Raw genomic sequence first — 27826 nt, forward strand, 5'->3', positions numbered from 1 at the left:
TTTCTCCTTTTAGTCACATTATATCCAGTAAAGAAAAGCATATTTCAGTTTTTTAAAAATCATAAATAATAAAATACCTGTCACACAAAGTTATAAATATCCCTAACATTCAATTAATGCTGAAATAAAACTCAGAGCCTTCTTTATATGTCTGTAATACATATGTCTATAATTCTCCAGGCAAGAATATTGGAGTGGGTAGCCTGGCCCTCCTCCAGGGGATCTTCCTGACCTAGGGATCGAACCCAGGTCTCCCACTTTGCAGGAGGATTCTTCACATCTGAGCCACCAGGGAAGACCTTATGTTTCTATAATAGGAGCTACATATATGTTTTCAATGAAAAAGTATAATAGTACAAAGGAGGCAATACAGACAATATGAAGTGCCTTCCCTTTGCCTTTAGTCTAGCCCATCCCACTCCATCCCAATGCCACTTCCTCCTCACCAGTAAGCATCATCAAGATGCAGACATTCTAAAGCAAACACCCACCTAATTAGTAGCATTAGATGAGAAAATATTATTTTAAAAAAAGGCAAATGAGGCCTATCTTTTACATTTCAATGAAGGAAGCTACAACAAATAGAGATAAGCAGCACATCAATCTGACCTGGACAGTACAAAAAAAAATGAGAAGCATGAGGAGAAATAACTGAAATGTACATTACCTGCCATTTTACAAACAAGACACAAGTACCTGGTACCACAGCAATACTAAAAGCCACAGGAAATGGAGAAACATCTACCTCCTGGAGAAAAGATTTTTTTAAAAGCCTCTGGGCTCACATACTGTGACACGTGGGTTCACATGCAGGAAAGCACAACTACTCGTTGGTAGTGGCTATCCAGAATATAACTGACAAATACCCCAGCATAAAAAGAGTGAGGTTGATGAAAAACAGCTGAAGAGGAAGGGGGAAAAGTTGTTTTCTTGCTTCTTGTTGTTTTGTTTTTTGTCACACTGCGCTGCTTGTAGGATTTTAGTTCCCTGACCAGGGATCGAACCTGGGCCCTCAGCAGTGAGAGTGCAAAGTCCCAACCACTGAACCACCAGGAAAGTCCCGAGAAGAAAGTATTTTTTAAACTGGTAGTAAATGGATAAAATAATATGGGAGATAGTAAGGCACTGTACCATTATTGGTAGCATTGAAAAAGACCCTGATGCTGGGAAAGACTGAAGGCAAAAGAAGAGGGCAGCAGAGGATAAGGTTGGATAGCATCACCAATTCAATGGCCATGAACTTGGGTGAACTCCAGGAGATGGTGAGAGACAGGGAGACCTGGAGTGCTGTAGTCCATGGGGTCGCAAAGAGTTGGACACGACTGAGCGACTAAACAACAACAACCACTGAAGCAATTGATGTGTCCAGGCAACTGCATCAGGAATGAGCAGGAAGAAAGGGGAGTCGGAAGAAGTCAGTGCAAAAAGAGAAAGCGTCAAGGCAGCAGCCTATATTACCACCAAGTGGTGTGACAAGGATGAAACAGTACTTATGCATCAAGTAGAAACCATGAAGAAATCAGGGTTTGGGCACTAAAGCTGGTAACCCATCTAAAAGGGCTGGCCATTCACAGAGGCAACACTCCAGCAAGCAGCTGTGGGTGGAGGGAAGTGAGGAGGCCTTACAAGATACAAGGTGAAGGAATATCTGATATGAAGGCAAAATGGAAAGGAAAATACTCCCAAAATAACTTACAAATGAGCTACAAGACAGAGCCAGCACTTGGATGCCTGTTTCACTGTATGGATGAACAATTAGTCTTAGGCACAAAAGGACTGACAACCAACAGGACTAGATCAACATCAGTTAAAAGAAAGTCATGTCCTTTTCAATCTCCCTATTCCCTATAACATACCAAAGAAAAGAAGTCAGAGGAGAGGAAAAATGAAAGCAGACTATGCACCTTCTTATTCCAAGTCTCTCCTATCAAAACTTTGCAATGGGAAGGAAATGTTAATTAAATGGGAAATGAAATTTAACTTTTAAACCAGGACATCCTTTTAACTTTAGTATATTACTCATTTCATAAAAGTACATATAACTAAGCATATAACTTAAAGAATTTTTGCAAGTTAAACATATCCATGTAACCACCATCAAGATTTAAAAAGAAGAAAAAAAAGAAACATAACCAAGCACTTTCCAGAAAGCCCCCTGTGCTCCCTTTCAGTCACTACACTATCTCCCCAGGATAATTACTATCCAGGCTTCGAACACAGTTGAGTACATAAATAGATCACTCTTTATGAACTATTCTGTACCTTGCTTCTCTTGCTCAGCTAGCTAGACTGGACTTATTTCTTTTTAATTGGAGGATAATTGCTTTACAATATTGTGTTGGTTTCTGCCATACAACAACATGAATCAGCCACAGGTATACATGTCCCCTCCTTCTTGAGCCTCCCTCCCACCTCCCAATCCTTCCCACCCTTTGAGGCTGTTAGAGAGCCCTGGTATGAGTTCCCTGGGTCATATAGCAAATTCCCACTGGCTATCTATTGTACATATGGTAGTTAGACTGGACTTTTAAAAACAGTAGAACATTACTGGATTTACTGAAGAATTTATTAAAAGACAAGAAAAGGGAATGAAGCAAATAAAACACACAGTCTAAGAAAGAAAAGGGGCATGGGAAGAGGAACTTCCTTTCTATAATATAACTTCCAAACTAACTTACTTCTTGCAATTTTCTAGTTCCCATTTCTAGTCACTTATGAGAGATCCAGCCAAATCACATGTTTTGCAGGTTCCATAGCATATTACTGTACCCTTAAGCTGCCCCCTTCTGCTTAAACTGGATCAAATTTCTATCTGGTTCCTAGCATTTCTATAATCAAATGATTCTTTGGCAAAATAGGGAGTTAAGGAGGGGAAGGAACCTAGGATGACTTCCAGGATTTTGGCCTGGATAGTATACAGAAAATACAGTGAGAAAAACAAGGTTACAAATAAAACACTGTCATGGCAGTATTAACGTAACTACAAATTACAGTATTCTTACAATAACTATTCAGTTCAGTCGCTCAGTTGTGTCCGACACTTTGCAACCCCATGAATTGCCGCACGCCAGGCCTCCCTGTCCATCATCAATCCCTGAGTTCACTCAAATTCACATCCATCGAGTCGGTGATGCCATCCAGCCACCTCATCCTCTGTCGTCCCCTTCTCCTCCTGCCCCCAATTCCTCCCAGCATCAGAGTCTTTTCCAATGAGTCAACTCTTCGCATGAGGTGGCCAAAGTACTGGAGTTTCAGCTTCAGCATCAGTCCTTCCAAAGAACACCCAGGACTGATCTCCTTTAGAATGGACTGATTAGATCTCCTTGCAGTCCAAGGGACTCTCAAGAGTCTTCTCCAACACCACAGTTCAAAAACATCAATTCTTCAGCGCTCAGCTTTCTTCACAGTCCAACTCTCACATCCATACACAACCCCAGGAAAAACCATAGCCTTGACTAGACTGACCTTTGCTGGCAAAGTAATGTCTCTGCTTTTGAATATGCTATCTAGGTTGGTCATAACTTTCCTTCCAAGGAGTAAGCATCTTTTAATTTCATGGCTGAAATCACCATCTGCAGTGATCTTGGAGCCCAAAAAAATAAAGTCTGACACTGTTTCCACTGTTTCCCCATCTATTTCCCATGAAGTGATGGGACCAGATGCCATGATCTTCGTTTTCTGAATGTTGAGCTTTAAGCCAACTATTTCACTCTCCTCTTTCACTTTCATCAAGAGGCTTTTTAGTTCCTCTTCACTTTCTGCCATAAGGGTGGTATCATCTGCATATCTGAGGTTATTGATATTTCTCCTAGCAATCTTGATTCCAGCTTGTGTTTCTTCCAGCCCAGCATTTCTCATGATGTATTTTGCATAGAAGTTAAATAAACATAAAAAATGGGTGACGATGTACAGCCTTGAGGTACTCCTTTTCCTATTTGGAACCAGTCGTTCCATGTCCAGTTCTAACTGTTGCTTCCTGACCTGCATATAGGTTTCTCAAGAGGCAGGTCAGGTGGTCTGGTATTCCCATCTCTTTCAGAATTTCCCACAGTTTATTGTGATCCACACAGTCAAAGGCTTTGGCATAGTCAATAAGGCAGAAATAGATGTTTTTCTGGAACTCTCTTGCTTTTTCCATGATCCAGCAGATGTTGGCAATTTGATCTCTGGTTCCTCTGCCTTTTCTAAAACCAGCTTGAACATCTGGAAGTTCACGGTTCACGTATTGCTAAAGCCTGGCTTGGAGAATTTTGAGCATTACTTTACTAGCGTGTGAGATGAGTGCAACTGTGCGGTAGTTTGAGCATTCTTTGGCATTGCCTTTCTTTGGGATTGGAATGAAAACTGACCTTTTCCAGTCCTGTGGCCACTGCTGAGTTTTCCAAATTTGCTGGAATATTGAATGCAGCACTTTCACAGCATCATCTTTCAGGATTTGGAATAGCTCAACTGGAATTCCATCACCTCCACTAGCTTTGTTTGTAGTGATGCTTTCTAGGGCCCACTTGACTTCACATTCCAGGATGTCTGGCTCTAGGTGAGTGATCACACCATCATGATTATCTTGGTCATGAAGATCTTTTATGTACAGTTCTTCTGTGTATTCTTGCCACCTCTTAATATCTTCTGCTTCTGTTAGGTCCATAATGGCAAACCACTTCAGTATTCTTGCCTTGAGAACCCCATGAACAGTATGAAAAGGCAAAATGATAGGATAATGAAAGAGGAACTCCCTAGGTCGGTAGGTGCCCAATATGCTACTGGAGAAGAGTGGAGAAATAACTCCAGAAGAATGAAGGGATGGAACAAAAACAAAAACAATACCCAGTTGTGGATGTGACTGGTGATAGAAGCAAGGTCCGATGCTGTAAAGAGCAATATTGCATAGGAACCTGGAATGTTAGGTCCATGAATCAAGGCAAATTGGAAGTGGTCAAACAGGAGATGGCAAAAGTGAACATTGACATTCTAGGAATCAGCGAACTAAAATGGACTGGAATGCGTGAATTTAACTCAGATGACCATTATATCTACTACTGCGGGCAGGAATCCCTCAGAAGAAATGGAGTAGCCATCATGGTCAACAAAAGAGTTCAAAATGCAGTACTTGGATGCAATCACAAAAACGACAGAATGATCTCTGTTCGTTTCCAAGCCAAACCATTCAATATCACAGTAATCCAAGCCTATGCCCCAACCAGTAACGCTGAAGAAGCTGAAGTTGAACAGTTCTATGAAGACCTACAAGACCTTTTAGAACCAACACCCAAAAAAGATGTCCTTTTCATTATAGGGGACTGGAATGCAAAAGTAGGAAGTCAAAAAACAATAACTGTTTAGTTCAGTTCAGTCGCTCAGTCATGTCCAACTCTTTGCGACCCCATGAATCACAGCATGCCAGGCCTCCCTGTCCGTTACAAACTCCCGGAGTTCACTCAGACTCATGTATATCGAGTCAGTGATGCCATCCAGCCATCTCATCCTCTGTTGTCCCCTTCTCCTCCTGCCCCCAAACCCTCCCAGCATCAGAGTCTTTTCCAATGAGTCAACTCTTCGCATGAGGTGGCCAAAGTACTGGAGTTTCAGCTTTAGCATCATTCCCTCCAAAAAAATCCCAGGGCTCATCTCCTTCAGAATGGACTGGCTGGATCTCCTTGCAGTCCAAGGGACTCTCAAGAGTCTTCTCCAACACCACAGTTCAAAAGCATCAATTCTTCGGTGCTCAGCCTTCTTCACAGTCCAACTCTCACATCCATACATACCACAGGAAAAACCATAGCCTTGACTAGATGGTCCTTTGTTAGCAAAGTAATGTCTCTGCTTTTGAATATGCTATCTAGGTTGGTCATTACTTTCCTTCCAAGGAGTAAGCGTCTTTTATTTCATGGCTGCAGTCACCATCTGCAGTGATTTTGGAGTCCAGAAAAATAAAGTCTGACACTGTTACCACTGTTTCCCCATCTATTTCCCATGAAATGATGGGTCCAGATGCCATGATCTTCGTTTTCTGAATGTTGAGCTTTAAGCCAACTTTTTCACTCTCCACTTTCACTCTCATCAAGAGGCTTTTTAGTTCCTCTTCACTTTCTGCCATAAGGGTGGTATCATCTGCATATCTGAGGTTATTGATATTTCTCCCTGCAATCTTGATTCCAGCTTGTGTTTCTTCCAGTCCAGCATTTCTCATGATGTACTCTGCATAGAAGTTAAATAAGTAGGGTGACAATATACAGCCTTGAGGTACTCCTTTTCCTATTTGGAACCAGTCTGTTGTTCCATGTCCAGTTCTAACTGTTGCTTCCTGACCTGCATATAGGTTTCTCAAGAGGCAGGTCAGGTGGTCTGGTATTCCCATCTCTTTCAGAATTTCCCACAGTTTATTGTGATCCACACAGTCAAAGGCTTTGGCATAGTCCATAAAGCAGAAATAGATGTTTTTCTGGAACTCTCTTGCTTTTTCCATGATCTAGCGGATGTTGGCAATTTGATCTCTGGTTCCTCTGCCTTTTCTAAAACCAGCTTGAACATCAGGAAGTTCACGGTTCACGTATTGCTAAAGCCTGGCTTGGAGAATTTTGAGCATTACTTTACTAGCATGTGAGATGAGCGCAATTGTGCGGTACTTTGAGCATTCTTAGGAAACTATAAATGCTTAACATGAAAGAAATTAAATAAAGGAGACATGAATAACTGCCTTCAACTACATGAGGGCTTTCTCTCTGTTATAGGAAGAGTAAACTTCTTACCTCACAGGCCAGAACTAGAAATACTGGACAAAAATAACAAAAGAAGAAGTAGGTTTAATTATAGGAAGAACTGTCTAACAGTGAATAGGCTATCTTAAAAAGGATGAACTCTGCCCCTAGAATACTGAAAAAGTAAGGTGAAAGTTGGCCTAAGCTGTGATCCTGAACATGTGGTCCCCAGACCAGGAACACCAGCATCAGCAGTGAACTCGTTAGAAATGCAAATTCTAGAGCCCCACCCCAGATCTACTAAATTGGAAAAATCTCAGGGAGGGGACCAGCAATCTGTGTTTTAACAGGCCCTCTAGGTAAGTCCGAAGCACACTAAAGTTTGAGAACCACCAAACTAAACAAAAACTTTCAGTATGATTCCACCAACACACACACATGTTGATCAACTGTGAGAACTGTGTCACAAATTACTTGAAATTGGTTTAAAGTACTCAATCAGTATACTGTTAATTAAATGAAAGCAAGTTCCTGGTAAATACTACAATAGTCAGTTCACTTATGTTACAACGTTGTTTCTTATGTGAGATTTTTTAAAAGGCAGAATTACAGCTTGCATGCCAGAAATTATACATAATTTGTATTTATCTCTTGTAGCAACACTGTAACAATAACATACCTACTATATGACATGTAAATTTCAACTATCAAATAAAAGGTTGAAAATTGCCTGACTACAAAATCTCTACATGTTCCTCCCAACTCTAGAGCTTATTGCTTTCTCTTGAGTCCTCACAGAGTCCTCCCTCTCTTGGTCAGAACTATCTCCGTCCCCCATAATACTAAAGCAAATCTCAAGCTAACTTATACACAAGGCTAGTGTTGTGTTTATACTATATTATGCTGTAAGGATAGGACTTCTTCCTTGACTTTCCTGTAACTCATACAGTAAAGAATCTGCCTGTGATGTAGGAGATCAGGGTTCAACCCCTGGGTTGGGAAGATCTTCTGGAGAAGGGAATGGCAATCCACTCCAGAGTTCTTGCCTGGAGAATTTCATAGACAGAAAAGTCTGGTGGGCAACAGTCTGTGGGGTCACAAAGAGTCAGACACGACTGAGCTACTAACACACACACACAAGGACAGGATTAGACGTAATCAAAGGATTCACAGCTAAAAAACAGAAGTCTACACACTAAAAATGTGTCTATCGGGCTAAAAACCTGGGCTTGCAACACAAGTTGTCTTATCCCATATGAATGATAATTTAATAGGTGAAGAGAAGTCCATATCCTGTGACAGATTCTTCCTGACCTACCGTGCCAAGAGTCAAACCCAGGCGCCACACTAATCAAAGTACATTCTCTTAATCCCTATTAAAACCTTTGCTTGATGTGCATATACAAAAAAAATATAGAAAAGTATTTTGACCCATACCTCAGGCATATCAAAGACAATGTATGAAAATGGATTATATGTATGTAAATGGATTATAAATCTAACTATAAAATCTAAAAGTATAAAACTTCAAAAGAAAATACAAGAGTAAAATTTTTATACTTTGAGTTAGATAGCATTCTTAGATAACACAGCAAAGCGCAAGTTTAAAAAAGAACAAATTTATAGACGTCATCAAATTTAAAAACTATTCTTCCAAAGATACTGTTTAAAAAGTGAAAACAAATCACACAGGAGGAAAAATATTTGCAAAACATATCTGAGAAAACATTCAGTAACAAGCCAATTAAAAAAAAAAAAAGAGCAAGAAACCTAATAGACATTTCAGCAAAGAAAAAGCAAATATGGCAAATGAAACCATTCTCAACATCGTTCATCGTTAGGGAGATAAAAATTAAAATCAAGTCAAAGACAACATAGGCAAAATGGTGGAGCAGACAGTTCCCAACCTAAAATTACCCCAAAGAAACACTGAAAAACAGGCAAAACTGTCAGAACCACTTATGTCAGACTCCGGAAAATAGAAGGTTTACAACAACCATGAGAACTGAATCAAGAAGTCAATCTAAAAATGGCAGGAAAGCTTTGTGGCATTTTTACTTGCCCTCACCCTACTCATTCCTTGATGTGGAGGCAATCATGAAGACATCAGTTGGGATCCCAGAGTGGGACCCCGGCCCCTGGTAGCAGAAGGACCAGAGTAGATCTCACTTGTAAATTATTACATCTGTTCTAACTCACCTGGGGGTACCTGGAGGACTGACACAAGGAACTCCTCTCTATTTCACCTAACTTGGAATCTTCTCAACGTGGAAAAGCAGCAAGCACTGCTTAAAACCCCGTAAGGTGACCCAAACACCCACAGCCACCTGGACAAAGGATTAGCAATGAGACATACAATTGACTACCTGAGATCTGGGCAGGAAAAGGGAGAGTTTCTTTGGGAAATTAGAGTAATAACAAACACCTGTGTATATAAAGTAAATTAAAAAGCCCAGGGTGAAATGCATGCTCAGGAAAGACTGAAAAGATTTTAAGCTTTCATCTCAAGCTGATCCCTGGACTCAGCACAAGTCTGGCTAAGGGCCGAAGGAGTCAAAAAGTCAATCGGCAAAAACCAGATTGTTTGTATGTTTGTAAAACAAACATAGTGACTGTATGTTTGTTTGTTTGCTTAGCTCCTGGCAATCCAGAAAATCTTAATCAAAATACAAGCTAAGGAACGGAGACTTCAGTATCACACACAGCAAGAAATACAATTTCTACAAAAAAAGGCTGGGAAAATTCACTAGACAAATGAACAACTACAGCCTTCAATATTCAAAAAACAGCAAAACCTGGGGAAAGGGGAAATACTGTATTCCCGAGTTGCCAATATTCAAATCTCTACTTTTCAAAAACAACAATAATTTTTAAAAAAACACAAGATGTATAAAGAAATAAGAAAGTATGGTCCACTCAAAAGAGTCAAAATACATTAACAAAAACATCCCTGAGGAAGCCCAGTATTCCACTTTGCAGTAAACTTGAAATCTATTGTCTTAAATAAGCTCCTATCACTAAAGGAAAACATCTGCAAAGAATTAAAGAAAATCAGGAAAACAATGTATGAACAAAACAAGACTATCAACAAAAAGACAAATTATAAAAGGGAATCAAATAGAAATTCTAGAAATAAGAAAGCCAATAAATAAATGAAAAGTTCAGTAGGGGGTTCAATGGCAAATTTGAGAAAGCAAAGACATAATCAGCAATCTCGAGGACAAGACAATTAAAGCTATATAGTCTGAGGAACAAAAAGAAAAAAAGAGAATAAACTGAAGAGAGCCTAAGAGTTGAGGGGTTCATCTTCAAAAGAAACAATATATGCATTAAGGGAATCCCAGAAGAAGAGCGAAATGGGAAGAATACCTGAAGAAACAACTGCCAAAAACTTCCCAAATTTGATGAGACATGAACCTACATGTGCAGAAGCTCAATGAACCTCAAGCAGGTTAAACTCACACAGAATTTGAGTCAAAACATATCATTACCAACTGTTAAAGCCAATAACACAGAGAAAAATATTCAAAACAGTAAGAAAGATGAATTTCATTATGTACGGGGACCCCCAATCAAAGAGCAAAAAGCAGACGTCGTGTGCCTTCTATTGAAAGAACACACTACCACCCAAAATCTTGCCAAAGGAATTGAACCCGAGACTGATTAAGCCTCTCTATCCAGCTGTAACTTGCAGGCAATACAAGGGAGCTGAAACATTTTGAAATGCACCGTAACTATGAATCTAGACTACTGGGAAACTACAGTCAAATGTTCCAAGGTTTTTCAACATACAGACTTTAAAGAAGAGATGAAAGGAAAACGTATAGATTAGAAGAGACAAACACATCTAGTTTTTTAAAATGGGCAAGACTAAACTGTAATGTAGATGCAGACTTAAAGAGAAATACAAAGAAATGCTTAAGTCAGAATGTGCTGCGCTATGCCTAGTCACTCAGTCGTGTCCGACTCTTTGTAACCCTATGGACTGTGTAGCCCACCAAGCTCCTCTGTCCATGGGATTCTTCAGGCAAGAATACTGGAGTGGGTTGCCATACCCTTCTCCAGGGGATCTTCCCAACCCAGGGACTAAACCCAGGTCTCCTGCATTACAGGCAGATTCTTGACCGTCTGAACTACCAGGGAATCCGTAGGTCAGAATACTGATTACTTTTGCAGAGACAGAGGGACTATGACTGGGAGGGCCACAGCAAGAAGTTTTCCGAATGGCTGGTAAAATTCTGCTTGATTAATGGTGTTCATTTTATAATTCACTAAATTATCTTTTTGTTTCTAACTGCTTTTCTGTACTTGTATTTGACAATAAACAAGTTAAATAGTAAAAAAAGAAAAGGAGGAAAGAAAGAAGAAAATTCACAAGTGGTCTGCTACAAAAGGAATACTTTGCTACACATAAAGTTACAGTAGTCACAAAGAACAAACACAATAAAAAACATAGAAACAAACATTTAGTGAGCTCCAATACAAACTAGGCAATTTATAACCATAAGAACAACATGGTTAAATAGACACTGCTATCACCATTTCAAAGCAAACCTACTAAGCTATTAAGAGAATTCAAATCTACAGTATATTTATCTCCCTGTATCTCACTGTTTGCTGTACCCAGGATAGGCAAGGCACAAGTGGGGAAGCTGGAAGAAAACTCAAGGAACTGCAGACATGTTTATTCTCTCCGGACTAGCGCAGCAGCCATAAGGCAGACACACTGTATTCTCTTGTGGTTGACCTAGCAGATGCAGACATAATGCAGCCTCAAGGGCTTTTCAGGTGGAGCTTATATATGTTTGCAGAACAAAGGTGGCCTGTGGCCAAGCGGGTATGTTGTGAAGTGCACGTGCAGTGCTATAAGTGACCTCAACTGTTACATAACCATGTGGTTACAAAACATGGTGTGAGAGCGAGAGGCCCTGGGTTGAAAGAGTCTCATCACTGCTATCTTGGCTAATTTGCTCTTTCCCTACAATACTTCTTCGCCATATTCTATTTCTAAATGACAATTAAAAAAAAAACTCAACAACAATCAATAAGAAAAATAAAAAGAAAGTTTATGAGAAAAACAAAGTTCATAACTAAGGAAGTCACAGAAAACAAAACTTCCAAGTAAATACTAAATCTGTGAAGAGATTCTCAACCTTGCTAATAATCAGGAAAATGTATTTAAAGCACTGAGATGCCATCTAAATCTAGAAAATTAACAAAAAGTGATAACACCAAGAGTTGTCAAGGACACAGCGAAACATCAGTGGCAAAGCACATATAGGTACAAACACTGAAAAAAGCAATCTGGCAACAATATCCTGTAAGAGAAACTCCTGCACATGTGCACAAGGAGATAAGTACAAGAATATTTACTGTAGCACCGGAAAGTGGAAATCACCCAATGGTCCATTATTATAACAAAATGTTTGCTGTGCTGTGCTTAGTCACTCAGTCGTATCGGACTCTTTGTGATCCCATGGACTGTAGCCTGCCAGGCTCCTCTGTCCATGGGGATTCTCCAGGTGAGCATACTGGAGTGGGTTGCCATGTCCACCTTAAGGGGATCTTCCCAACCCAGTGATAAAACCCAGGTCTCCAGCATTGCAGGAGGGTTCTTAACCATCTGAGCCACCAGGGAAGTCCAAGTTTTTTAAAAAAGTTTACATATTACAAATTATTCTTTCAAAATAATGCTATATAGCAGTTTAAAATTGATGAAATTAATCTAAGTGTGTTAAGATAACATAGATCAAGGTAAGTAAACTTCAGCTGGTAGGCCATGTCATGCCCACAGTCGGCTTATGTCTACCCAGGGAGCTAAAAGAAATTTTTACATTTGTAAATAGTTGGAAAACAAATCAATAGAACAAGAGTTTGTAAAATAGTAGTCTCAATATGACAAATATGGAAATTACATAAAATTCTAATTTCAATATCTCTATATAAAGTCTATTGAAACATAGTTAAGTTCATTCATTGGCATATTGTCTTAGGGATGCTGTCATGCTACAACAGTGTAGTTGTGAAACAAACAGTATGACAAAGCCTAAAATACTTATTATATTGCCCTTAACAGAAAAAGTGTGCTGATCTGTGACACATAATTCTCAAAAACAATTCTGAGTGGAACAAGGTTAGAAAGCAAAAGTATACATATAATAAATAATTTATATAAAATTAGTATTCCTACATCTATATTACCCCTGTTTTGCTGAAATACAGGCAGAGAAGCTATGTGGCTTCTTCATCTCCCAACAAATCAAAGGTTAAAGGATTTGTACCTCTGCTGCAAGGTCCACCCTTAAGAAGGGTGAACATTACATTAAAATTGGTAAACAACTAAAACAATATCACAGAATTTAAAATGTGATTTCCTTGGTCCATATTTGCTATTAAATACATTCTAAAGCCTAGGGAGACTATAACACATTCTAAACCAGTTACTTAGAAAGAAATTCATGAAGTTTCCCTAAGGGCTTCCCTTAGCTCAGGTTGTAAAGAATCCGCCTGCAGGAGACCCCGGGTTGATTCTGGGTCGGGAAGATCCCCTGGAGAAGGGATAGGCTACCCACTCCAGTATTCTTACCTCGAGAATCCCCATACACAGAGGAGCCTGGTGGGCTAAAAGGAAAAATATACAAATTAAAGCCGCTTTTTCAAGCTGAACAAAATAAAAGGACAGTTCAATAATGCCAACAAATCAAAGGTTAAGACATACCTTTTTTTATTTCTTTCTGAAACCAGATAAGAACACTGAAAAATATGAACCCTATATTCACACATTCTATGCATGTATCCTAAAAATATAATAATTAACCATTATTGAGCACTCGTTGGTATCAGGCTTTGTGGTAAGCGTTTTACATGGATTAACTTATTAAATCCTAACAATGAAATTGGTAATGAAATTATCTCCACTACATTCACATGGGGTGATTAAGGCTTAAAGAATTTAAGTAACTTGCATTAGGTCACACAGTTGGAATCTAAGGTTAGACAATGACTTAATCACTATATATTCACTCAAGAAGCATTTCTTTAGTATCTCCAATATACATGTCTAGAAACTGGAGATACAGCAGTAAGGAAAAACCAATTCAAATTCATATCCTCATGGAGCATATATCCTAATGTGTGAGAATGACAATAAATAACAAATAGGTGACAGTCACAGGTGAATAAAGGACATAATAAAAAGAGGGGACAGGAGTGACTAAGAGTGCTACTTTAAAAAGGCTGGTCAAGGAAGGCCTCTTTGAGGAGGTGATATCTGAACAGAGACCTAAATGAAATGAGGAAGCCAGTCATATAAACATATCCAGAGAAAGAACACCTCAGGTAGAGAAAAATACCAAGTATAGAAGTCCTCAAATAATTTTTAAAATGTCCTCAGGGAGGAGCATGCTTAATGTATCTGGAGACCATCAAGGCAGCCACTGTGACTAGAGCACAGTAACAAGAGGAAGAGAAGGAAATGAGGTTTGAGAAGGCCTAGGACACGACTGAAGCGACTTAGCAGCAGCAGCAGCAACAGAGGCAGATCACGTAGGCACTTAAGGAAAAAGCAAGCACCTTCAACTTTGACTAACTGTGATGGAAAGCCACTTTCGACTAGAGAGGGTGACAAATTTTGACTTTAGCTTTTACAGGATGATACTGCTCTTGCTGTGTACCAATTATCATTATCATAGTTGTGGGGGAGGGTAGAAGAACAGAATCAGGAAGACAGGTTAGGAGACTTTTATAGTAACCCAGATGGAAGATGAAAGAGGCTAATATTAGACTAGTGATGGAGCTTGTGGGGAAAAGTCTCATGCAGTTTGAATACTGCACCAACCAGAACTGATGGGCTGAATGTGGAATATGAGGTTTAGAAAAGAATCAAAAACAACTTCCATATTTTGCTCTGAGTGAATGATTTTGTCGTTTAGCCGCTCAGTAGTGTCCGACTCTTTGCGACCCCATAGACTGCACCATGCCAGGCTTCCCTGTCCATCACCATCTCCCAGAGTTGGCTCAAATTCATGTCCATTGAGTTGATGATGCCATCCAACCATCTTACCCTCTGGTCACTCCTCCTCCTCCTGCCCTCAATCTTTCCCAGCATCATGGTCTTTTCCAGTGAGTCAGTTCTTCACATCAGGTAGCCAAAGTAATGGAGCTTCAGTTTCAGCATCAGTCCTTTCAGTGAATATTCAGGACTGATTTTCTTTCGGATGGACTGGTTTGATCTCCTTGCAGTCCAACAGTAAGTCTCTCAAGAGTCTTCTCCAACACCACAGTTCAAAAGCATCAATTATTCAGCACTCAGCCTTCTTTATGGCTCAACTCTCACATCTGTTCATGACTACTAGAAAAATCATAGCTTTGAGTATATGTACCTTTGTCAGCAAAGTGTTGTCTCTGCTTTTTAATACTCTGTCTAGGTTTGTCATAGCTTGAATGATAGTGCCATTTATTGACATGAAGGAGACATTAAGACTGAAGGAGAAGCAGAAAAGGAAATAAAAACAGGGTTCAACTCTGGACACATTAAGTTTGAAAGGTCTATTAGCTACCCAAATAGTAATGTTACACTCACAACTGAAAAAAGGAGTTAGAGCTCAGAGGAAAGTCAAGACTAGAGGAAAAAACATGGGAATCAACAGCAGACAGATGAAATGCAAAGTAATACAATCTAATGAGATTACATCAGGAGAGAGAACAGATTGTAGAAGCAGATTAAATACTAAGCTCTCTGAAGCACTGGTGAGACTGGAAGAAAACCAAGAGAGCATGGTCCCAGGAGCCAAATGATGGAATGATCAACCATGTCAAAAGCAGCAGGTTGAGTGAGATGAATACTGAAAGCTGGCAACTGGATGTGATCAATGATGACCCTGACATAAGTGCTGCAGTGGAATTAGGAGACTAAGGCCTGATTTGACTGGAATGGGTTCAAGAAAGAGTAAGAGCAGAAGAAATGAAAGAAGATACAGACAACTCTTTCAAGTGGTTTTGTTCTACAAAAAAGCACTCTCTTATTCACAGACAATTATTTCATATCCCTTGCTCGTTTGCCTGAATAACTGCAAGAGTCTCTTGAGTGGTCTCTCTGCTTCCACATACCCATTCAGTCAATGCTCCTGAGAGTAGTCAAACATATGGGATTAAAATGAATGTCAGATCACGTGATTCCTCTGCTCAAAATTCTCCAATAGCTTTTCATCTCCTTCAGCACAAAAGCCAAAAACCTTACCCTGTAAGACACTTACCCATCTGAAACTCTCCATAATTCAGCCCTCCTCTCCCCATCTTTCCCCTTTGATCTCACCTACTACTCTTTCTCTTACTCACTCTACTCTAGCCATACTTGGGCTCCTTGGTGTTCCTCAAACAAAATTTTAGAGCTAAAGATATGCTTCCAGCCTAAGGAGCTTTCTACCGCTACCAAGTATACTCTTCCCCTCAGAATTGAAATGCCTGTTTCTTATATCCTTCAGGTCTTTACTCAAACATCTCATTCCAAAGAGATGTCTTTCATGATAATGCTACTTAAAGCCATAAAATCTCCCATCACTCTATATCTCCCTTTCCTGCTTTATTTTCTTCATAGTATTTATCACCCTATAGCACACTACATATTTTACTTATTTCTTTTATTATCTCGTACAAGTGTACCATAGACAGAGTTGGTTTAATCACAGTTGGGATTTTCTCAAGTATGACAGGTATGACAGAAGTACTGAAGGTAGACACACAGGAATAATTATGATAGCCCATGAAATATTTAGTTGGACAAGGAGGATAGTAGAGGCATGAGGTGACCAACAATGAAAAGATGATTTAGGAAAAACAAAAATCAACAGACCAGAGGTTACCAAGAGTTTGAACAATTTTGGGGGATGAATAAATGCGAGCTACAGAAACAGAAGATGATGTGAAGATCAGAGTCTGATAAACTGTAAAGTAAGATTTTAGAAGAGGAACTATTATTGGTAAAGATGAAATATGCCCAGTGAACATGGAAGCAGGAAGCTCAGGTTGATATCAATTTTCCCCATCAATTATTTACTATATTTCCACTTTATATAGGATCTTCACTGGTGGCTCAGCTGGTAAAGAATCTGCCTGCAATGTGGGAGACCTGGGTTCCATCCCTGGGTTGGGAAGATCCCCTGGAGAAGCAAATGGCTATCCACTCCAGTATTCTGGCCTGGAGAATTGCATGGACTGTATAGTCCATGGGGTCGCAAAGAGCTGGACACAACTGAGCGACTTTGACTTTTACATCAGCACTGTGTATATGGCTATAGTGCAGAGAAAAGAGTTTGGGGTTGACAATGAGGTACAACACTGAAACAAAAAGGCGGCCAGCTATGTAGGACTAACAGTGCATCATGTGTAAGTCCTGACTCCCAGGGACGCCTAGTCTCTGCTCTCCCCTGAGGACTTTTTCCTCCACCCCCAGGGCTAGCCCTTGACCCAACAACCTGGTTTTCAAACCTCTTTGGAACCCCAAGTACGTATAGAAGAGAAGAAAAACAACCAATACCTGCTGATAAAAAAGATAATTACCAAGGTACCATGGGGGTTTTACCAAAAAGTACAAAGCTAGGTAGCAAATTTAGCAAAGAACCATATAGTAGCTAAGACCAGCAATGAAGGAGGCATAGTGATTGCAGTATGAAGCTGCCTCTGACAGTCCTAATCATAGGTCACCATAAGTAACTGGGGTGGAAAAAGCTTTTAGGCTGATCTTAGGTTAAGAGGCATCCAGTAAAATAAAGATGGGAAAAATCTGTAAGCAGATGTATCCTATGCTCATCAGGGAAAACTGTCCAACCTGCTTCAACCATCCCAGGCTCTCTGCTCCCAGGACCTTTGATGAAATCAAATCTCCCAAAGGTAATAGGTTTTCAGGGCTGGCCCTTACTTATATTACTTCAGGACAAGATGGGAGGAAAGAGTTAATAAACACTCTGTATTGAAAACTCATTGTCATTGCAGAGGTCAGACTGGAGTAGATACATGCTAAGTCGCTTCAGTCATGTCCAGCTCTTTGCAATTCTATGGACAGTGGCCTCCCAGGTTCCTCTGTCCACAGGATTCTCTAAGCAAGAATACTGATACTAGAATGGGTTGCCATGCCCTCCTCAAGGAGATCTTCCTGACCCAGGGGTCAAACCCAAGTCTCTTATGTCTCCTCCATTGACAAGCAAGTTCTTTATCACTAGCACCCCAATGGCTCAAATGATAAAGGATCCACCTGCAATGCAGGAGACTCAGGTTCGATCTCTGTGTCAGGAAGATCCCCTGGAGAAGGGAATGGTCATCCACTCCAGCATTCTTGCCTGGAGAATTCCAAGAACAGAGGAGCCTAGCGGGCTATAGTCCATGGGGTCACAAAGAGTTGGACATGACTGAGTAACTAAGCACACACCTTCCACTGAAAACTTAGCATGAGTACCTGCTCAATCGCATCTGATATAGCCTGTCAGGCTCCTCTGTCAATGTAATTTCCCAGGCAAGAATACTGGAATAAGCTGCCATTTCCTTCTCAGGGATCTTCCCAACCGAGGGATCGAACCAGCATCTCGAGCACTGGCAGGCAGAGTCTTTACTACTGTGCCACCTGTAAAGCCCCTGGGAAAACTCAGAAAAATTCTCAAATGCCCATGCCTTAATCACCATGTGCTACACTGTATCCTCCACACAGCTGCCAGAGTAACCCAGGTTAAAAAACAAGTAAGCTGCCAGAGTAACCCAGGTTAAAAAAACAAGTAAGACCTCTACTTTACTCTTTTTAAACAGTAGTAAAGATCTTCTACCATCTAGGCTCTTTTAGGCTCTAAACTCATCATCTATGCCTCTAAGTTCAAATTCCAACAATACAAAATCAATTACAGTTCCCTAAAAAATACATGCAGTTTTCCCTCTGTGTATTTTCTGCCCTGTGTGCTTTCGGGCTTCCCTGATAGCTCAGTTGGTAAAGAATTCGTCTGCAATGCAGGAGACCCCAGTTCAATCCCTGGTTTGGGAAGATCCTCTGGAGAAGGGATAGGCTACCCACTCCAGTATTTTGGGGCTTCTCTTGTGGCTCAACTGGTAAAGAATCTGTCTGCAATGCAGGAGACCTGGGTTTCATCCCTGGGTTTGGAAAATCCCTCAGAGAAGGGAAAGGCTACACACTCCAGTATTCTGGCCTGGAGAATTCCATGGACTATACAGTATACAGTCCACGGGGTCACAAAGAGTTGGACGTGACTGAGCAACTTTCACTTCACTTTGACTATACAATATATTACATTTCAGTGCCAAATAATGATTTTCATGAAAAAAATTTTGAAAATTCCTTAATGGTGCTGAGAGAATTCTAGAAAGTAAAATTGAACTCCATCTTCCTCCATCTTCAAAAATGTCTCATTTTCTTTACTTACCTATTTCTCTCTTACTACTGTTATTACTCGATTCAATTCAGTTCAATTACTCAATTCAAAATATTTGAATCATTTCCTGTTCATTCAGTTAGTAAATAATTATGTGCCTATTGTGACAAAGGCCTTGATTATGTATTATGGTATATAAAATGATGATATAGTTCCCACCCTCAATAATTTACAACTTAAAAGCAGATATGAAATAATATAAAATGAATACAGAAGGACAGAAGTGCTATTTATGACAGCCCAATCATAGAAAAGCAACTTCACAGAACAGTTTCTGTGGCATGAGTTAGGCCTGGAAGCTTGAGTAGAATTTCAATGGGCAGAGACTGAGAAGAAAGTTTTTCAGATAGATAACTAATTAAAATAAAAATATGAAAGTGCCTAAGGAGGAAACAAATATTTACTAAGTGCCCATTGTACCAGTTAAAACACTAAAGGCTGGTACAGTGATGATTAAGACAGCCTCTGAGGAGTTTTTTCTCTGACGAGAGACTGACAACCAATTAGGATATTGCTCAGTATACATTTCAAGTGCCAGCACACATCCATGTTTCTAACAAGTATTCAGACTAATAACTATGTTTCAAATACCACACTAGGTATACAATAATAAATGAAAGAGTCTGGGCCTCAAAGAACTTGCTAACAAGAGAGATAAGCTATTTCAATAATGTATACTACAATGGATACAAAGCAAAGTATTGGGAACCAAGAGAAGGGGCCTCTAACTGATTCTAATAAAAAGTGATGTTTCAAGTAGACCTTGAATGCCAAGGTCTTCAAACTTTATTCTATGGTATTAAAAAGCTAATGAAAGTTTCTGAAGATAAAGCAATGAATTGATTATTTAAAAATACTTATTGCAACTCAGACAGGCAAGGAATTCCAATCTTCTTTATTAGAATACAGAATAAATTAGAGGTTAAAAGGCTAAAAGCAGAGTAAACGCAGTTAAGATATTACAACAACCAAGACAAAAGTTTATAAATGGTGTAAATTAAGGTGATAACTGTGAGCATCAAGATTTGAAACATATCATGAAGACAGAATCAGCAGAATCTGGATAAGGGGGTCAAGGGAGAGCAAAAAGACAAAGACCACAGATATAATTTCAAGTTTGGGGACCAGAGAAAGGAAAGACACAGGGAGAAGCACATTTCAAAAGAGAATAATGGAATATTTCAATATTTCAATGATACAGTAAGCCACTAATCCAGAGATCCAAGTTCTGCATCCTGTTCAGAAATTATTCCTAAATACCAGCATGGTATAACACATAACAGCATTATTCCACATCAGGAGAAATGAAGAACAAAGTTATTTCTGAAAGGTAGATACCTTGGTGATCAGCTAGGTTTTTACTCCCTGAATGAATGGAATAATCCATCCCACCTAATAACACACAAAATTGAAAATTTTTAAGTTTTCAACAAATAATTTCAAGTCTTGGAATTTCAAGACACTATCAAATTATGAAAACCACTAATGTTAAGATCACAAATGCTGAGAGTCTAAGGTGGAAATGTTAAGGCTAGAAATGGAAATATAGAGCTAAGAAAAGAGGTCAGGCCTAGAGACTCAGATGACTTTACAAGGAGGCTCTGTAACATAATGTCATGAACAAAGAGAGCTACAGACCCTTTGGCTCAGTCGGTAAAGAATGCCTACAATGCGAAGAACTGGGTTCGATTCTTGGGTTGGGAAGATCCCTTGGAGGAGGGCATAGCAACCCACTCCAGTATTCTTGCCCAGAGAATCCCCATGGACAAAAGAGTCAGACACAACTGAACGACTAAGCACAGCACATAGACCCTACTCCATATCCTAAGTACTTGCCATGAATAGGGTAAGCCTGTTAAAATACAAAATACAATTAAGAAAAAAACCTGTGGACTTCCCTGGTGGTCCCGTGGTTAAGAATCCACTTGCTAATGCAAGAGGCATGGATTCGGTCCATGGTCAGGGAAAATTCCACGTGCCAAGGGGCAACTAAGCCAGTGTGCCACAACTACTGAGCCTTCACGTCACAACTAATGAAGCCCACATGCTCCAGAGCCCAGCTGCAACTACTGAATCCCTTGTGCCCTGGAGCCTGTGTTCTGCAACAAGACAAACCACCGCAATGAGAAGCCCATGCTCGGCAACTAGAGGGTAATCCCCACTCCCGGCAACTGGAGGAAAGCCTGAGCAGCAACCAAGACCCAGCACAACCAAAAGTGAATAAATAAATAAATAAATTTTTTTAAACAAAGGATAAAAGAAAAAAGCTGGGAATTCTCTGTTGGTTCAGTGATTAGGATTCAGTGTTTTCACACGCAGGGGCCTGGGTTCCCTGGTCGGGAAACTAAGATCCTGTAAACCTCAGCATGACCAGAAAAGAGAAAAAGAAAAAAGCTAAGGACAGAGAGGAAACACATCCTCAAGGAACACACTGGGGACAGCAACGGAAAACAGAAAAAGACACCCAAGAAGCAGTCAGAGAAACAGGAGTAGAAAAGACATTATGACAAAAGAGAAGAAAACGTCAAAAGAAACACATGGTCAAGAGTGATCAATAGTTTACAGAGGTCAGAGAAGAGGGAGGTTATCAGATTTAGTCATTTTAAGGTCCCCAGGACTGCTGCAAATCTTTCCGTGTAATTCTTTCACAATGAAAACTTTTAACAAATAGCCACACATTATTTTTCAACCTAAAAAGGAAGTTTTAGCATCTATCATGGTACATTTACACAAGGGAAAACTATACAGCAGGGAAAAAGAACACGCTTTTTCTAAAAGAAACAACATAGATGAATCTTACAGACATAGCTGAATGAAAGAGTACAGTCATAAAAGAGTTGAGCTGAATGATTTACTTTATATGAAGTTCAGAAGAGGCAACACTAATCCATGGTGATAGAGGCTGGTGAGTGGTTACCTCTAGACATGGGTAATACCTGGGAGAAAACACAAAGGCACATTCTAGGGTACTGGAAATGTTCTACATCTTTATCTGAGGAGCAGTCACATAGGTGTATTCATTTTGTAAAAATTCATGGGCTGAATGAACCTTTGATTTGCACTCTGTAGTCACATCACAATTAAAAAGTAAATAAACAAACACACAAGTTACTGATGACCTTGAAGACATCAGTTTGGGGAGAGTGTATGTGTAAAAGCCAAATATATGAGGAATGTATATAAGGTGAAGAAGCTGAGACAGTGAACTGTTCAGTCACTCAGTTGTGTCTAACTCTTTGCAACCCCGTGGACTGCAGCACGCCAGGCTTCTCTGTCCTTCACCATCTCCTGGAGCTTTCTCAGACTCCTGAATATAAACTCATTTTTCAAGAAGGTTGCTGGTTAGCAAAAATGAGATTACAAAGTAGCTTAAGTAGGTTACAAAACTCAGGGAAATCCTGTTGTTTTGTTTTTATTTGAGGTATAAGACAACAAGGGCCTACAGAAGATAAGAGGGAATGAAATCAAAAACATAGAGAAATTAGCCTGGAAGAGGATAAGTACTTCCTTCTTTGAGATTTAAAAGGATGAGTGAACACAGAAATCTAAAGGGGAAGAAATCAAGTAACCTGGAACTCTTCAGTGAAGCACTGGATAAGGTAAATTCGACCAGGTAAACTTGAGTCAGGAAAGGATCTGGGTTTTAAGTACATTTTAAAATGTTTTGAATAGGAACTGCAGGGAATATAAAAGACAAGGCTGAGAGAGAAAATTACAGTAAGAGGACAATGCTCAGCGGCCTTAAAGTAAGGGCAAAGATAGCAATAGCACAGTCTACTCAGCACTGGGTGGAGAACATAAGATAAAAAACCAACAGTGGGGGAAAGTCCAAGTGCTAACATGTGCATCACTGAAACTATATAATAATGATGTCTATGGAAAATACTTATTTAACATACGAGAAAGGTCTCCTGTTAGGCAGGAGACCTAACAGGACCCTTCAAATCTCCAAAGATGAAGTCAGTAGCGTCTTGAATAGTAGGTGCAAAAGGGAAGCTGTCACTGGAGTCCATTACTACAGTACATTTCTCTGTAAATCCCACAAGATCAAGGACCATGCACGTACTCACTGAACTTCCTACAGCTACTAATGACAACTTCTCCTCCCTCATAAAACTGACCTTTATCCACTACTTCTAAATAACCCACACTCGATTAATAAATTAATATATAAACACATCCTGTCCATTCAGAAACTCCACGAACTTTTTGCATTTCTTTCTATGTTTTGCCACTAAGATATTTTCAGTGGTAAACTCCTATAAGGTAGAGACTAAATCTATGAATTCTCTGCTCACAGTACTGCCTTTGGATTGCACATATGCAGCCCCAAAGCACATGTTTTAAAAAGTGCTTTCTCATAAAATGGATCATTACTGGAGAGAACTTTAACAATGGCTAGGAACATATTCCAACAAGACTATAACGATGGCCAAACCAGAGAATGCTTAGGAATGACATCTTTTTCACAACTGTCAAGGCAACCTCGAGAAAATAAGATAACATTTACTATATCACACTGACTGTCCCTACCTTACACTTTTTGCCCCTCTGGATAATTCCTCCATACCCCTTTAGTAAGCCTATTCTTTGCACTTCATTCACTGCCAGCCCACATTCCGGCGTCCCTTCTCCTCCAGAACCCTTTACTTCAAACGCCCATAGGACCATTTTTCATCCCTACGCTCTCATTTCCCATTCAACCCCAGACTAATACTTCCATTTCTCCACTCCCCATTTTTCTGCCTCTCCAGACCTCCCATTCCTCCTGCCCAACTTCAATTCAGTCCCCACCCCTTCAACTCCCCCAGCCCAAATCTTCCCGCCCGAGATAGCCCTCCCCCATCAGTCCCATTCAGGCTCCCCCTCCCCATCCTTTCCCTCCGAGACCCCGGCCAGCCCTACCTGCTCCCTGACTTCGGGCCCTGCGGGCCCGGTCCGCTCCTCCAGTCGCTGCCTCCCGGGCGGCGCTCTCCGGCGCGGGGGCAGGGGCTGGGGCTGGGGCAGCTCCGCCGCCCGCTGAGCCCCATCCTCCCGGCCGGCTGCCTGCGGCAGCGGCGGCGGCGGCGGCTGCGGTCGATCGCGGCAGCGGCTCCGCTTCATATCTGCGGCTGGGCCCTGCGGGCGTCAGCGCCGCCACTGTCCCGGCCCCGCACCGCCCCGGGCCGCAGCGCTACCGCGCCAACCACCTCCCGCGGCCACCATGGCCCGGCGGGCACCCGAAGCCACCGATCCCAGCCCGTAGCTCCTCCGCGCTTTCTGGGGCCTCAAGGGCCGCGGCCTCCTCGACGTTCCTTACGCAGGAGGCAGCATCGCCGCAGCCTCGTCCTGTCCCAGCCGGCACACGCTCGGCTGGTCACCCGCCGCCGCCGCCGCCGGGTCCCCAGCCAGCCGTCCGCCCGCCCGCCTGCCTCTGGCCGGGCCCCGCCCCTCCCTTCCCCTCGCGCGCGCGCACCGGGAGCCCGCCCGCCACCTCCGGCCGCGCGCCGTCTCCCGCGCACGCGCCAGCGAACGGTCGCGAGAGACCCGCCCTTGGCCCACCGCGTGGTGTGGGAGGGAGGGGGCGGAGAGCGGAAGGGGGCGGGGCCCAGGCGCGCCTGTGGTAGCCGCGGACGGTTCATTGATTCTTTCATTCGTCCATTCATGAAATTGTGTGCCGGGCCAAGCTAAGTGGTGCGGATCTAAAATGAATTAGAACTGATCAACGTCCTCAAGAAGTAGGTGGAGAAGGACCAGGAGCAGCAAGAAGATAAAGGAGACAACTAGTGAACAGAACACGAATGCATGCCTTTTTGTTAAGCACCTTCCAACCAACTGTCATCTGATCGTCACATCACACTTTGAAGGCAGGTCTGTTCATTCTCCTGTTACAGATAAGAAGACCGACGAGAAGTGACATGCACCAGGTCATTGAGCAAGCTAGACAGAACTCAAATTCTGGCTTTTCTGACTCTTTCCACGGTTTCCTGCTGCTTCCAAAAAGTAAGACTGGATGTGGAAAGTCCTATAAAAGGGGAAGAAGCAATAGATTCCTTCAAGGGGAAAGGGAAGACAAGCTTCCAGAACATCGCCATGATTCCCCACTGACAATGAAGTAATTACGTTATAGCCCAGTCTAGCCTGGCCACCGCGAGTTCAGCTGTGGCCTGGGCAGCTCAGCCTGCCACTTTCAGTGACTCATCTACTCAGCAACGTGGCTGTAGCTCAGCCCTGTCTGGCCTCCTCCTTCTGGCTTTAGCTGGTCTGCCACAGCACCATATTTTTCCTCTTTTGACTTGACGGGAATGCTTTCACAGAAGCATTTCCTTAAGGGGTCACCCTTTTTATCCTGAGCCTCCTCCCTGAACCTTTTTTGAAAGGTAGTAATAACTAACATTATAGCAAAACTACTGGATACCAGACAGTGTGCATTCAATTCACACATATGTGAACAAGAGGTAAGTTGTATTATTTCCAGTTTACAGTTGAGGAAACTGAGGTTCAAGTTACATAAAATGCTCAGTATGACACTGCTAATAAGTGCAGAGCCAGGACTCAGACCAAGGTCTATCAGATATCAGAGCCTACACACACAACCAATGTTTCTACAGCCCATCGTCAATCTGCTCCTTGTATCCCCTGTTTCAGTTTCTCACCACCATCCACCCCTTGTTGCCTCAACCAGAAACCTAGAAGTCATCCTATACTTCTTTCCTCCCCCTCCTGTCCCCACATCCAATTAATGAACAAGTCTTGCCTCTTCTGTAACTTTACCATCTCTCCAATCTGTCTCCTCTTTCCATCATACTAGTACTACCTCACTTCAAGTCTTATCTTCTCTCACCTACTTGACTAGGAAAACTTTCTAACTAATTCATCTACATCCACACCCTTTCTCTTCAAACCCGTCCTCCAATAAGCCTTTACAAGAATCTTCAAAAAACATGTTACTTTCATGCTTAAAACAGTTAAATAGGTTTCCATGACCTTCAAGATGAAGTCTACCACTGAATTTAGTATGATTGGCAAGGATATCTGAAATCTGGTCTCTGTCTAGGCCACCTTCTCCTATTAATTCTTTTTTTTTTCCCCCTATTAATTCTTGTGTGTATGCATGCTTAATTCCTCAGTCATGTCTAACTCTTTGCAACCCCATGGACTGTAACCCACCAGACTTCTCTGTCCATGGGATTCTCCAGGCAAGAATACCTAAGTTTATGGTAATTTATTACCCAGTAATAGAAAACTAATACACTCAGATACTTAGTTTCTCAGCCTCTTATGTGTCAGAGATGGCCATGTGGCACAGTCTGGCCTGAGTCCACGTTTACTCCTATCTTCCCCAGTTTAATAAATGACAAGCCAATATTTTTTTCGGTTTCTCAGGCCAAAAGCTCAGAATGATACTTGAATATTTTCTTTCTCACACATTTCACATCCATTCCACTAGCAAATTCTATGCTAGCCGAATTAAGATACTGTTATAATTATCTGGGAGAGAGGTGATGATGACAAGTACTAAGAAAGTGATAGTCCTGATGAAAGAAAGTGAATGAATTTTAGAGAGACTCAGAAAGCAGAAACAATAGGAACTGTTGATTCATCTGGGTAGAGACAAAGAAAGAATATTTGAGAATAATTTCCAAGATTCTGGCTTGGACAACTGATATAGGGAACAGTAAAGAAGTTTGAAGGAGATTATGATTGATCACTTAGATGTATTTGCTGTTAAGTACCAATGAGATATCTATGGAAGGATGTACAGTGAACTATTGATTAAACTGGTTTAGAGTCCAGAAGTGAGAGCTACCAGTATTTAGATGTATAACAAATACAAACTGCTCAATAATCTTGGGGTTATACATGTGATGACATTCTTTTCTGTTTTATAGTCAGTCACTCAGGCCCCTCATGTCAAGTTATCAGGAAGTCTAGTATCTCCTCCTTAATTATTTAAGAACTCCAAAGTTCCTACATATTCTAAAGCTAAGGATGGTAGTTGTCTATTGCTATATAATAAACCCTCTCAAAATGTGCGACTTAAAACAACAAGCATTTATTTAGCTGACAATTCTGTAGATCAGCTGGATGGTTCTTATGGCCTGGGCCAGTTTATCTTATCACTGCTTGGCTTGCAAGTGCATCTGCAGTTAGCTGAGGATTGATGGGTGGCTAGATAATCTAGAATGGCCTTTCTCAGACATCTGGCAGTTTTCAGGCTGTTGGCCATAGCAGTGGAGCCAACTAAGTCACATATCTCATCATCCAGCAGACTAACTTGAATTTCTTCACATGGCAGCAGTATAGGGGTCCAAAGAACAGAAAAAAGTCAGCAAGCCTCAATGTGTAAACACTTTGTAAGTCTTCCTTGGTGGTGCATTGGCAACTGTATCATTGCCGAAGCAAGTCATAAATCACAAAGCAAGTTGTTGCCAAAGCAAGTCAGTGTGGAAAGGGACTAAAGTTACATGGCAAGGGGCAATGGATTCAAAGAGAAGAAGAGTGTAGCTATCTTTGAAATTCTACTCCAGGAAGATCGGTACAGTTTCCACAGTAGCATCATTGTATCCTGGGACCATGTTATGATGTGAAAGTCTTTGTCCTCCCAAAATTCGTATGTTAAAGTCCTGCCTTCCAAAGTGGCTGTGTTTGGAGATCAGACCCCTTAGGAAGTAATCAAGGTTAAATGAAGTCATAAGGTTGGGGACTGGATCCAACAGGAGT

General features: G+C 41.1%; 1 protein-coding gene and 1 non-coding gene across 8 annotated transcripts in view; both read right to left on the reverse strand.

Annotated features, from left to right (window-relative positions):
• The window catches only part of MAST2 (microtubule associated serine/threonine kinase 2), a 211437-nt gene extending 186874 nt beyond the window's left edge, over positions 1–24563 (reverse strand). For 2 of the 7 annotated variants that reach the window (XM_044945064.2, XM_044945062.2), the window contains exon 1: positions 24029–24563. In XM_044945064.2, the coding sequence (XP_044800999.2) occupies positions 24029–24226 (198 nt within the window). In that variant the 5' untranslated portion in view covers positions 24227–24563. The other 5 variants (XM_044945063.2, XM_025288817.3, XM_044945068.2 and 2 more) reach the window with 4 other exon arrangements.
• TRNAE-CUC lies at positions 984–1056 on the reverse strand. The gene has a single exon. It is a non-coding gene; the product is annotated as a tRNA-Glu (tRNA).
• Positions 24564–27826: the final 3263 nt, after the last annotated feature.

The sequence above is a fragment of the Bubalus bubalis genome, chromosome 6 (genome assembly GCF_019923935.1).
Source record: "Bubalus bubalis isolate 160015118507 breed Murrah chromosome 6, NDDB_SH_1, whole genome shotgun sequence".
Lineage (NCBI taxonomy): Eukaryota > Metazoa > Chordata > Mammalia > Artiodactyla > Bovidae > Bubalus > Bubalus bubalis.